The 14,155-nt window shown below is 39.9% G+C and overlaps 1 protein-coding gene across 1 annotated transcript in view; it reads right to left on the bottom strand.

Moving 5' to 3' along the window:
• Positions 1-14,155, bottom strand: part of LOC112045818 (protein mahjong) — a 47,344-nt gene that overhangs the window by 25,733 nt on the left and 7,456 nt on the right. Inside the window, exons 5-14 of the mRNA XM_052889715.1 lie at positions 13,575-13,650; positions 12,420-12,525; positions 11,035-11,124; positions 8,678-9,286; positions 7,284-7,369; positions 5,463-5,630; positions 4,009-4,142; positions 2,934-3,045; positions 2,037-2,173; positions 1,002-1,086 (exon numbers count right to left, since the gene is read on the bottom strand). Coding sequence (XP_052745675.1) covers positions 1,002-1,086; positions 2,037-2,173; positions 2,934-3,045; positions 4,009-4,142; positions 5,463-5,630; positions 7,284-7,369; positions 8,678-9,286; positions 11,035-11,124; positions 12,420-12,525; positions 13,575-13,650 — 1,603 coding nt within the window. The remainder of the gene's footprint in view (positions 1-1,001; positions 1,087-2,036; positions 2,174-2,933; positions 3,046-4,008; positions 4,143-5,462; positions 5,631-7,283; positions 7,370-8,677; positions 9,287-11,034; positions 11,125-12,419; positions 12,526-13,574; positions 13,651-14,155) is intronic.

The following is a 14,155-nucleotide window of genomic DNA, read 5'->3' as shown; positions in this document are numbered from 1 at the left end:
CTTTTTTATTTTAATTTATGTATTGTTTTATATAAAATATTATTCAAAATATATTAACTATATAATTAGATATAGTTGTAAGCTTATTAATCAATTTTATTTTCATTAATTTCATTATAATTAAGAACAACTTAATACTAAACTAATAATAATTATAATTAAGAACAATTTAATTATAATTATTATTAGGTGAAAAATGACTAGCGATTTATACCCTCATTTTTAATTGAGTATGGCTTTAGTATAGCTTCGTATTTCGTGTAGTCAGTTGTGTATTGCTAAATTACACCTACAATATTATTCGTCATCAACCCACATTCGGCTCACTGCTGAGCTCGAGTCTCCTCTCAGAATGAGAGGGGTTAGGCCAATAGTCCACCACGCTGGCCCAATGCGGATTGGCAGACTTCACGCAGAGAATTAAGATAATTCTCTGGTATGCAGGTTTCCTCACGATGTTTTCCTTCACCGTTCGAGACACGTGATATTTAATCTCTTAAAATGCACACAACTGAAAAGTTGGAGGTGCATTGCCCCGGACCGGATTCGAACCCACACCCTCCGGAATCGGAGGCAGAGGTCATATCCACTAGGCTATCACTGCTCTCTACAAACACACAATATTATACAAATGAAAATAATGAATGAAATATTGGAAATTAAAGGACAATTCGCGGAATTGTACGGAGTCTGGGCAAGCAAGCACCACCAAATAATATTTATTTAAATTTTTTTTCTTTTAACACTCGCAATTTTTTTAATTAAAAAAATATAATATTTTTTTCATTAGCTGACAACATTAATTAGGAATTTTTATTATGGCAACATGCTCGTAACACACCTTACAAATTGACAGTGAAACTGTGTAGTCGCGCCCATTTATGGCGTTTTTAAAGCAATTTAAGGAATTGTACGCCTTTCTTACAATTTGTATGTACCCATACTGCCTACCCTGGTTAGAAACCATGTGCACAGCACTAATAAAGAGCCTATATACAAACCTTATACGGCGGCGGGTCGGGGACGTTGTCGCCTTGCTGTCTCGCCACGTGAGCGGCTCGTATCCTCAGGTGTGCTTCAAAATACCTGATGATTAAGAATTTAATTTACAATAATTATTACATATACTTCATAATAAATTATAGCTTTTACAGCTTGGTATAGTGATGAATGAAAACCCACCTCAATTACCCGCACGCACGATTTCACACCCACGCAGTCTTTCCCCCCGTCGCCCGCATTTCATGGGAGTGTCATCAACGAACTTGCTATCAATGAGTCGTTGATACCGTGAATCAATAAGTCTGATGAATGAGTCGTGATGATCAGACACCCTGGACTCCTCCTCGTCAGAGCCGAGGATCGGCAGCGTCGATGTCACGTTGTAATATCTCACCTCCTGAGTGCGACGCACACGTGCCTCACGATCTGCCTGGCGGCGCACGTCTCATCATCAGACACCCTGGACTCCTCCTCGTCAGAGCCGAGGATCGGCAGCGTCGATGTCACGTTGTAATATCTCACCTCCTGAGTGCGACGCACACGTGCCTCACGATCTGCCTGGCGGCGCACGTCTCATCATCAGACACCCTGGACTCCTCCTCGTCAGAGCCGAGGATCGGCAGCGTCGATGTCACGTTGTAATATCTCACCTCCTGAGTGCGACGCACACGTGCCTCACGATCTGCCTGGCGGCGCACGTCTCATCATCAGACACCCTGGACTCCTCCTCGTCAGAGCCGAGGATCGGCAGCGTCGATGTCACGTTGTAATATCTCACCTCCTGAGTGCGACGCACACGTGCCTCACGATCTGCCTGGCGGCGCACGTCTCATCATCAGACACCCTGGACTCCTCCTCGTCAGAGCCGAGGATCGGCAGCGTCGATGTCACGTTGTAATATCTCACCTCCTGAGTGCGACGCACACGTGCCTCACGATCTGCCTGGCGGCGCACGTCTCATCATCAGACACCCTGGACTCCTCCTCGTCAGAGCCGAGGATCGGCAGCGTCGATGTCACGTTGTAATATCTCACCTCCTGAGTGCGACGCACACGTGCCTCACGATCTGCCTGGCGGCGCACGTCTCATCATCAGACACCCTGGACTCCTCCTCGTCAGAGCCGAGGATCGGCAGCGTCGATATCACGTTGTACAACTTTCTGAGGCCGTCCTACAAACAACAGTAACAAACTTGCAATGATGTACCAATAATTCACCTTTACTTGATGTCTACCAACAAACAAATTAAAAATTAGGGTATAAGTAACTAGTCATTTTACACCTAATAATAATTATAATTAACGAACAAGGAAATAGACAGAAGAACATGCAACACCTGGAAAAGCTACTGTTCCCTTAAGGAGGTTATGAAAAATAAAGATATCCCTATATCAGACAAGTCTAAAGTATTCAACACCTGTATCTTGCTACGCTTAACCTATGGTTGCCAAACTTCGGTCTGACCAAGAAAAATATTATGAAACTGAACATGCCATAATAATCTAGAAAGAAGCATGCTTCAAATAAAAAACAAGACAAAGTCAGGCTCTCCACTACCCGAGACCAAGGTCAGAGATGTGGCAGTAACAATTAAGATGTTTAAGTCAAAGTGGACAGGACACTTCTTGCGGGATAAAAGAAATAGGCAGACCAGGAATGTAACAGAATGGTATCCTAGGACAGGAAAAAGGAAAAAAGATCGCCCCTGCCAAAGATGGGAGAACAACCACAAACAGACAGCCGGAGGCTGGAGGAGGAAAGCAAAAGACAGAGTACTGTGGAATGGACAGGACACTTCTTGCGGGATTAAGAGATAAGTGGACCAGGGATGTGACAGAGTGGTATCCTAGGACAGGAAAAAGGAAAAGAGAATGATCTTATAACTTATCATGAAAAAAAAAACAAAAAATAAATAATAATTAATATAAAACCTGCTTGTCAAACTCCTCGAGTATGACTCGAAACTGGAAGGACAGCCCGAAGAACATGGTGGCATGGCATCGGCCCGAGTCGTGCGAACATTCTAGAAGCCATAACGCATACCTGGAATTGAGGACATAACATAACATGAAAAAAAAAGTTCCGGTACGATGTCGTGTAGAAACCGAAACGGGTGACGATTATCATGATCCTCCTATTCACATTCATTAATAATGTAGAGGGAAGGTATCAGTGTATAAATAAGAGGGTATTTAATGACTTGAGCTCAGTTGTTTGTTAGGCAGCGTAGACACCGTCACGCTGCCAGTCGGGTGAGTGATTTTGAGCAATGTATTGTAACTATTGTTTACCATAAATTGTTTAGATTGGGCATAGAGAACATGTCAGGGAAAGTGAGTGTTTATACATTCTTAAACGGTCCCTTATACCTACTCCCAAGGTCACAAGTCCTGAGACCTGCTCGAGGTGTTTCCTCTACTACAAAATAATCCGTCAAGTCACACATGTGCTTATAACAGAGGGGTAACGTCTAACGAGGCAGATCCTATGGTAATGGGGATGATGACTAGGTTTGAATATATTGATTTTTATGATACATTTGGGTAAATAGGGTCAATGTTAACTAATTTATACATAAAAAGCAAATATTGTATGGATATTTGCAAAATAAATGAGATTATAAAATTTCAAAATCTATTAAAAATATTTTATCGTAATTAGATGAAAATTCATACAGTTTTAGCTTCCTTACATTAAATGTGAGATTTTTTAATATATAAACTATAAGCATAAACGCAACAAATAACAAAGATATTGGTAATTTGGTTTGAAAATCAAATCTAACGATCATTACATTGTCTATGACGTCATTAGTTCGAGCCGTTTTTCAGGGATCCGCGGCAGCGCCGCAAATCTGACCCTTTAAATCCCTGTAGCTCCGAAAGTAATGATCGCAGATACCCTGTTACTTTTACAAAATTGCTTTACTATTAGCATACTCCTAATTTATATACAATTTAAAAAACTGTCATCATCCATATTGGTCTGAGGTTGGTGAAGACTCACTCGACAAGGTTCGCCAGTATGTGGGACGGCATGAGGCACACTCGCTCCATGGCGTCCTCGCAGTACGCCAGGTAGTACAGGCAGATGGAAACGCCTGTCGCCGCCACTGACGGCCTGGGAACTTCTAGAAATTTCTGGAAAATATACATAAAATAGTAATAAAGGACATGTCCCAATTTTGTATGGAGGCTGGGCCTTTATTCCGAGTGTCAACTAAGCAGAACAAATCTAAAGAACATAAAATATAGGGCTTAAAACACAAAATATTTTTTTTTTAATTAATTAAATAAAATGTATTTTTTTCATTAGCTGACAACAATTGAGAATTTTTATCATGGCAACATGCTTGCAACTTACACCCTAACATAATGTCAGTCACTTACGCGTAGTAGCGTTCGTTTATGGCGTTTTAAAAGCAATTTAAGCAATTTTTTGTTTAATGCTTCTCTTTTAAATATTGGATAGAAGCAGGCGTTACTTTGCGGAAGTTCATCATGATTATATAATGATTTATTTATTTTGCTATCATCCGCGAAAAGTCGACGAACCCATGCGACAACGTCACCCAGGTCACTCTACAACGTGCAATTGCACGTTGTAGAGTCAACATCTCATAGCAAAATAAATAAATCATTATATAATCATAATGCTTCTCTGTCTATGATTTAATGTTTCTTTTTAACTTGAGTCTTATTGACATTTGATAATATTACATGACATTGACAGCTTACACCGTACATGAATTCAATTTCAGGTGTTTTTATTGGCCGTTTTCAACTCTTTTACTGTATTGTCTATGTTTAGTTTGTAGACAAGGGAGTGAAACAAAAAAAATATTTATCTAATCGCGGGTCCATATAATTTTTTTTTTATTCTTTACAAGTTAACCCTTGACTGCAATCTCACCTGATGGTAAGTGACGATGCAATCTAAGATGGAAGCGGACTAACTTGTTAAGAGGAGGATGATAATCCACACCCCTTTCGGTTTCTACATGACATCGTTAAGCAGGTCGATAGTATGTTTTACAGATAGAAGATACCAATTGCTGTTGGGAAAATAATTCTCAGAATTTATATGATAATTTATATATTTTGACGGCCCCCGTGGCGCAGTGGTAAGCGCGGTGGATTTACAAGACGGAGGTCCTGGGTTCGATCCCCGGCTGGGCCGATTGAGGTTTTCTTAATTGGTCTAGGTCTGGCTAGTGGGAGACTTTGGCCGTGGCTAGTAACCACCCTACCGACAAAGACGTACCGCCAAGCGATTTAGCGTTCCGGTACGATGTCGTGTAGACACCGAAGGGAGTGTGGATTTTCATCCTCCTCCTAACAAATTAGCCCGCTTCCATCTTAGATTGCCACTTATCATACTCAGATCATCACTTACCATCGGGTGAGATTGTAGTCAAGGGCTAACTTAACTTAAAAAAAAGATTACAAAATCCACTTCACCTGCAATCCTCCCATGTTGATGAAGTCTATGGAGAACTTCTTATGGCACAGCAGCGCCGCCAAGTACTTCAAGGCTTCGAAGGCGAGCCGCGAGTCGCGCGACTCGCGCACGTTCAGGTAACCCAGGATGAGCCCCAGGGCGTTCCACTCGAACACGTGCGATAGGAACTGACAGAGAACACATACAATTTAATGTATTCAGCCATATCTGGCATACAACAATTTATATTACAAATACAATATTATTGACAAAATATAATAAAATAAATTCAATAGCAAATGATTGAACAAAAATATATTAAAATTAAATGAAAAGTTAAAAATTACAATCCGTGCAGGTACGAATACTTATGTCAAATAATAATAATTAATAATATAAAAATAATCTTTACAATGTCATAGGATAAACATAATCTATACTAATATTATAAAGAGGAAAACTTTGTATGTTTGTTTGTTTGATTGTAATGGATAGGCTCAAAAACTACTGGACCGATTTTAAAAATTCTTTCACCATTCGAAAGCTACATTATCCACAAGTAACATAGGCTAAATTTTATTTTGGAAAAATAGGGTTCCGTAAGATATTTGGGGTTTTCGGACACAGGGTGTAAAAAAATCAACCAGAAAGTAGGGTAGGGCTAGGTAGGAGTAGGCTAGGGGTAGTTAAAAGTTTACATAGAGTTTCACGCGGACGAAGTCGCGGGTGTCGGCTAGTTAATAAATATAAACAAAAAAAACAAAAAAGGCGTTTAATGTTTGTAACTCAGTAAGTTAGACAAGTTCAGACAGGCTAGACGCTATTGCATGTCAAATAAGCCTCAATAGCTCAACGGTAAGATCGGTTGGATTCATCACCGAGGGGTGGTGGTTCGATCCTCCCCGTTGGTCTATTGTCGTACCCACTCCTAGCACAGTCTTGCCCGACTAGTTGGAGGGGAATGGGAATATTGGTCATATTATGAAAACTATGGCCAAATAACTTTTTTTTTTTTTTAAAGTAATTTTTAAAGTAATGTTCATAAAGTTTTAAAATAAAAATTTTGTTTTTTTAGAGTTCAGTGTTGAAAAAATAATACTACTATATATTTCTTCAACAGTATATAGTATGCAAACCCGAAATATAGTACAATCTATATCTATACTAATATTATAAAGCTGAAGAGTTTGTTTGTTTGTTTGATTGAATGCGCTAATCTCAGGAACTACTGGTCTGATTTGAAAAATTCTTTCAGTGTTAGATAGCCCATTTATCGAGGAATGCTATAGGCTATATATTATCCCCATATTCATACGGGAACGGGAACCACGTGGGTGAAAACGCGCGGCATCAGCTAGTTGTATATAAATTAAGAGTATGCTAATAGTAAATCAATTTTGTAAAAGTAACAGGGTATCTGCGATCATTACTTTCGGAGCTACAGGGATAGATTTGCGGCGCTGCCGCGGATCCCTGAAAAACGCCCCATACAAAATGGCACGAACTAATGACGTCTTAGGCAATGTAATGATCGTTAGATTTGTATGTGCGTACAAACAAAATTACTAATATCTTTGTTATTTGTGCGTTTATGTTTGTAGTTCATTAAAAAATGTCACATTTAATGTAAGGAAGCTAAAACTGTATGAATTTTCATCTAATTACGATAAAAAAAAATTAATAGATTTTGAAATTTTATAATCTCATTTATTTTGCAAATATCCAGACAACCTTTGCTTTTTATGTATAAATTAGTTAACATTGACCCTATTTACCCGAATGTATCATAAAAATCAATATATTCAAACCTAGTCATCATCCCCATTACTCTGGAGTCTTACCTCTTGATATTCACCGATGGGTGTGAGGTACCGTAGTATTAACATCTGTTTGGTTGCATCTGTCGGTGGGTGGATATGTATGTTCCCTGCAACAGATAAATAGACAAATCATTATCAACCCATATGCTCACTGCTGAGCTCGAGTCTCCTCTCAGTATGAGAGACGTTAGACCTTTATCACCATGCTTGCCCATAGAGGTGATTTATTAATTCAAGGCGTACCTATCATATAGCAGAATGTTATACAAGGAGCTAAAAAGACCCATTATATACAAGGTATTTTTAGGGCCCGAGACATAGGCGAGGGCCGCTAAATAGAAACCGAGTTTAGCCCCACCTTATTTTATTTCTGTTATGGGTTTAGCCCCACGTGTTACACTCTGCTTTTCACTACGATTGCGAGAAAATAAAATAGTTTAGTACAATATTCAGTGATTTATTTTAATTAAAAATTAAATGTACAAAGTATACAATTTTGGATATTAAGGGAGATGCTTTTACCTGGTAACATAATTTCCGACTACTGTGAAGATGAATAATGAGTGTGTGAGGTAAACGTGGGAGATAATAGTTTAAAAAACTCCTTTCTTAAGTTAATCCATTCGTTGCTGCTTTCTCCACTTTATCTAGGTAGGTATTTAAGTTAATGCGTCTCGACATTGATGGTAACAGATTGAAAATTTCATCCATCTCCAAATTAGGATATGGTGATCCTAATTTGGAGATGGATCTCACTAGATGAAGACAACAATAACAATTATTGTTCAAAAATATGTAAGTTACGGTCACAAATTTACAATGAATTTCATTAAAAAAAACAAGTGCGTATTCACGCCAATTATTGTTTTTTTTAAATTCTCGCTTTTTAATTTTATTTTTCTTTCACATGAGAAAAAGGCAAAGGTACAGGCACCGTAAAGGATGTCCCATGTCTTCAAATCTCGCTCTATTCGCAACTCAATAAAAATTAAATAAAAAAACTGAACGCATTCCACAGACAAGAATGCTGCATTTTATTTCAATTTAAAGTTTTTTTATTTATTTTTCAAAACAATCAGTGCCTTACATGATGAATAATGATTCTATTTTCGAATAAAACCTCCTCTGTTTTATAGTAGGCTAGTACTTGGCTAGTACTCGTAACAGACAAGAATTAAAAAAACAAAATTACTTTTGCCCCTAGAGGCTAAAATGCTTGTTTAGCCCCGCTGTGGAGTGGTAATATGACAGTGTTTTTGAGCAAGAGTAGTGAAAAAAATATTTGTTATTCAGACATTATTTATTTATTTTTTGTAAATTCTTCATCAACTACTAAAATCAACACAGGGGTGACATGAGACCCCACCGCTCGGGGGGCCCGCGCTGCCTGCGACGACTCTGTCTCACTCTCTCACCTATGACGTAGGTCTCCATCTCCGCCCAGCTGGAGTTGGAGGAGGTCTCGTGGTGGATGGCGGGCGGCGCGGGCGGCGGGGGGCGCGCGGGGGGTGACATGAGACCCCACCGCTCGGGGGGCCCGCGCTGCCTGCGACGACTCTGTCTCACTCTCTCACCTATGACGTAGGTCTCCATCTCCGCCCAGCTGGAGTTGGAAGAGGTCTCGTGGTGGATGGCGGGCGGCGCGGGCGGCGGGGGGCGCGCGGGGGGTGACATGAGACCCCACCGCTCGGGGGGCCCGCGCTGCCTGCGACGACTCTGTCTCACTCTCTCACCTATGACGTAGGTCTCCATCTCCGCCCAGCTGGAGTTGGAAGAGGTCTCGTGGTGGATGGCGGGCGGCGCGGGCGGCGGGGGGCGCGCGGGGGGTGACATGAGACCCCACCGCTCGGGGGGCCCGCGCTGCCTGCGACGACTCTGTCTCACTCTCTCACCTATGACGTAGGTCTCCATCTCCGCCCAGCTGGAGTTGGAGGAGGTCTCGTGGTGGATGGCGGGCGGCGCGGGCGGCGGGGGGCGCGCGGGGGGTGACATGAGACCCCACCGCTCGGGGGAGCCCGCGCTGCCTGCAACCATTTTTTATTTTTTTTATTATTTACAAGTTAGCCCTTGACTACAATCTCACCTGATGGTAAGTGATGTTGCACTCTTAAGATGGAAGCGGGCTAATTTTTTAGGGGGAGGATGAAAATCCACATCCCTTTCGGCTTGGCGGTACGTCTTTGCCGGTAAGGTGGTAACTAGCCACGGCCGAAGCCTCCCACAAGTCAGACCTGGACAAATTAAGAAAACCTCAATCGGCCCAGCCGGGGATCGAACCCAGGACCTCCGTCTTGTAAATCCACCGCGCATACCACTGCGCCACGGAGGCCGTTTTAGTAGTAGACGAGATAATGTACCACACAATTTGTAGGACATCTTGGCTGTTAAGTTGTATAACTATTAATTATGCGACAGTAAAAAAAAAACAGCCGGTTAATGACTACTTTTAATAACCTCGTTATTGATATAAGTTGGGAGGAGCGGAGTTTACCAAAAGTTGTTACTAACCAGATGTTTTTTTACTGTTGCTTATTTAATAGTTACACAACTTAAAAGTCACAATGTCCTATAAATTGCGTGGTACATTATCATTATCTGGTTGAAATTTTCATTTCCTGGTAACTCAGTTAGCTACCAGAATCAAGAAAATAAAAAAGTTTTCGTAAATAAAAAAGTTGATCGTCTCATCTTGTTGAAGCTACTCACTAAAAATTTGCTTGTTGTCAATCAAACATGGGCACTGAATAGAAACCATAATCAAGTGGCAATCAAACATGGGCACTGAATAGAAACCATAATCAAGTGTCAATCAAACATGGGCACTGAATAGAACCATAATCAAGTGGCAACCAAACATGGGCACTGAATAGAAACCATAATCAAGTGTCAATCAAACATGGGCACTGAATAGAAACCATAATCAAGTGTCAATCAAACATGGGCACTGAATAGAAACCATAATCAAGTTTCAATCAAACATGGGCACTGAATAGAAACCATAATCAAGTGTCAATCAAACATGGGCACTGAATACAAACCATAATCAAGTGTCAATCAAACATGTGCACTGAATAGAAACCATAATCAAGTGTCAATCAAACATGGGCACTGAATACAAACCACAATCAAGTGTCAATCAAACATGTGCACTGAATAGAAACCATAATCAAGTGTCAATCAAACATGTACACTGAATATAAACCATAATCAAGTGTCAATCAAACATGGGCACTGAATAGAAACCATAATCAAGTGTCAATCAAACATGTGCACTGAATAGAAACCATATAAAGACATTAAAAAGAACACAACGCAACATGGAAAGAATCTTCTTAAAAATAAAATTGACTGAAAGGGTGCCAAATACCCGTATTCGACTTAAAAGTAAAGTGAAAGACGTAGGAAAAATAACAAAGAGGTTGAAATGGAACTGGGCAGGACATATAACAAGAAGACCAAATGACAATTGGACTAGTGCAACAACATCATGCTGTTGCCCAAGGGATGCAAAAAGAAAATGAGGCAGACCGATTAGTAGGTGGATAGAAGATCTGATTGCCTTTGAAGGTACATACTGAACCCGATCAGCTATGGAAAGAACACAATGGAAAAGGAAGGGGGAGGCCTTTGCCCAGCAGTGGGATGAAATTTAACTATATAGCATGTAATAAATATTATGTAATTTAGATTGTAAAAGGCTTAAATAAATAAATAAATCAAGTGTACTAAATGTTCTACGGATCCCTGGCTACAGAGATTTGTTTACACTCACAGTTGAAGTTTTTGACGGGCGTGGCCGGATCTTTGGCAATGGAAGGTGTGTGGTCCACACCTCCCCCTCCACCGTCGTCTTTCTCGCGATCTGAAAATTCACACGAATTTATCAGCGTTAAATTGCAAAATACGTTAAGTTTATAATCTAACTCGCGATATTGCAATCTGTCGACATATTGTTAACTGAAAACACTGATTACAATTTAACGTGTTATTTTTCGGTATATTATAATCTATCGGAAGTGAAACCGTTAAATTCTTCAATCTTGAAACGTCAACTGTCCGAACTTGTCCGAAGATAATGTATCACTGTGTTAGCACCGCCTTTAAAGTGATCAGAAGGTAGCACATACGATGTTATTTTTCGCTTTTTAGTTTATTTTTTTGATTTTGAAGCCGGTTAAAGTATTTTTTTTAAATATTTTATTTTTCTGTTTTTAGTGTGTGTAGTAATTTTGTGTTAAAATTAAAAAATTTCGTTATTTTTATTTTAAGACAAAACTACTAAACCGATTGTCATGAAAATTAAATGGGACCAATCAGGAAGTGTACTCTTTCAAACAAATAAGGAATTTTTAAAATTGGTTAAGAAAAGACGAAGCTATGCGGTAACAAACATAAAAAAAAAACCTCACGCGTCTCCTTACACGCACTCCACGCATATACAAACTTTTTTCATAATTTGTATTTCAAAATGTAACACTAACAACAATTACGTAAATTAATGTAATAATCAATAATTATCAATAAAAATACTCCATCTTATTTCTTTAGTTTTTGTGAACAGTTTTAAAAACATAAGACGCCATTTTTCTTGAATAATATTGAAAGTTACTGATGCGACGCTTCGTGTCGTACTGACTCGAGAATGTATTCGTTTTTGAATTTTGTATTTGTGATGGGTACGACACCGTCGTGTTCCGTGCGCCCCATCTGTATATTGTTGATTAATCTGTGTGGTTTCCGTGGGATTTTTGACGGCCTCCGTGGCACAGTGGTATGCGCGGTGGTTCTACATAAAGGAGGTTCTGGGGTCGATCCCCGGCTGGGTCGATTGAGATTCTCTTAATTGGTCCAGGTCTGGCTGGTGGGAGACTTCGGCCGTGGCTAGTTACCCTACCGATAAAGACGTACCGCCAAGCGATTTAGCGTTCCGGTAACTATGTCGTGTAGAAACCGAAAAGGGGTGTGGATTTTCATCCTCCTCCCAACAAGTTAGCCCGCTTCCATCTTAGACTGCATCATCACTTGATTTTACTTACCATCCGGTGAGATTGTAGTCAAGGGCTAACTTGTAAAGAATAAAAAAAAAAAAATGTGAAAACCTGAAAACCACGCGAAGTCGCGGGCGTCCGCTAGTGCCCCATAAAGAAGTGTATTCACCTTTCTTATCGTGCAGCGGTCCGTTACTCTTGATGTCGTTGTTCCTCTTGTCGAACCTCGCAAAGTGTCTCGTCTGGCTCGGTGGAGTCACGAGGTTGGTGCCTGGCTGAAAATGAGCAAGTATTTTACTTTATGTGTTGCCAGTGGCCTATGGGCCTTATTAGAAGGCTCAAAGTCACACAGCAAGCGAGGGAGCTATACTTGGAGTCTCTGCGTGATCGAATCAAGAATAAGGAGAACCGCAGACGAATCAGTCACTGACATAGCTCAGCGAGTCGCCAAGCTAAAGTGGCAATGGGCGGGGCACATAGTTCGAAGAGCCGATGGACGTTGGGGTCTCAAGGTGCTGGAATGGCGACCCCGCACAGTGTTGGTTGACCCCTCACTGGGAGGTGGATTGAGGACATCCAGCAGGTTGCAGGGGCTCGAGACTTATTTGAAAGTTTATGCAAGAGGCCTATGTCCAGCAGTGGACGTCTATCGGCTGATAATGATGATGATGATGATGATGATGATGATGATGATGATGATGATGATGATGATGATGATGATGATGATGATGATGATGATGATGATGATGATGATGATGATGATGATGATGATGATGATGATTTTACGTTATATGTGAAAAAACAATGTTTTAAAGTTTACTCCTTAAAAATCGATTTTTCATAAATAGTAAAATAAATATGGGCAGTAGAATTCGACGAATGAATGAGTGTTAAGTTTTTTGTGTGCAACCTATTCTGCGCACCTTTCACCGTGCGCTGCCGCCAACAGCGAGCACACTTTTTTTTTTACTTTCACACGTTTTCATTAATGTGCTTTAAACCACACTACTGAAGTAATATTTTTTTCAAAAAAAAAAAAACAATAACAAAACAGAAACTTAACCAGTCATCTGTGACCGCCAGTATAAAAAAACTGAAAAGAAAAAAAACAAGCTCAGTCCAGAAGTGTTCTATTAAATAATGTAGAAGAAAATCATTCTATCCAATATCTAAGGTCCCGACTGTTTTCTAATTGCTTTCTACACTTCTGGACTGAGCTTGCTTTTTTATACTTTATGCAGTCGGGTTTTTTTATTTGTTTAATTAATTTATTTATATTAAATTCACAAGTTCAATCAAAATACTCAGTCACTTAGTAACTTACTTTGTCATCCTGCGGCTTCGCTCTCAGTTCGTGTAGCCTTTTTAGCATTAAAGGCACCAGCATTGCATTTAGGTCCCTGAAAATATATATAAATAGGCTAATTGAAATGTGATAGCCCAGTGGATATGACCTCTGCCTTTGATTAGGAGGGCGAGGTTCGAATCCGGTCCGGAGCATGCACCTCAAACTTTTCAGTTATGTGCACTTTAAGAAAATTAATATCACAATAGGGATGATGACAGTTCTTTAAATTGTATATAAATTAAGAGTATGCTAATAGTAAAGCAATTTTGTAAAAGTAACAGGGTATCTGCGATCATTACTTTCGGAGCTACAGGGATTTAAAGGGTCAGATTTGCGGCGCTGCCGCGGATCCCTGAAAAACACTCCATACAAAATGGCACGAACTAGTGACGTCTTGGCTCGCTGATCGTTAGGTTTGTATGGGCGTTCAAACAAAATTACTAATATCTTTGTTATTTGTGCGTTTATGTTTATAGTTCATTTATTGAAAAATGTCACATTTAGTGTAAGGAAGCTAAAACTGTATTAACTTTCATCTAATTACGATAAAAAAAAAT

Source organism: Bicyclus anynana, chromosome 26 (assembly GCF_947172395.1).
Source record: "Bicyclus anynana chromosome 26, ilBicAnyn1.1, whole genome shotgun sequence".
NCBI classification, from domain to species: Eukaryota; Metazoa; Arthropoda; class Insecta; order Lepidoptera; family Nymphalidae; genus Bicyclus; species Bicyclus anynana.
Note: the sequence above shows the minus strand (reverse complement) of the source record. Positions and strands in the feature narration are given on the sequence as shown.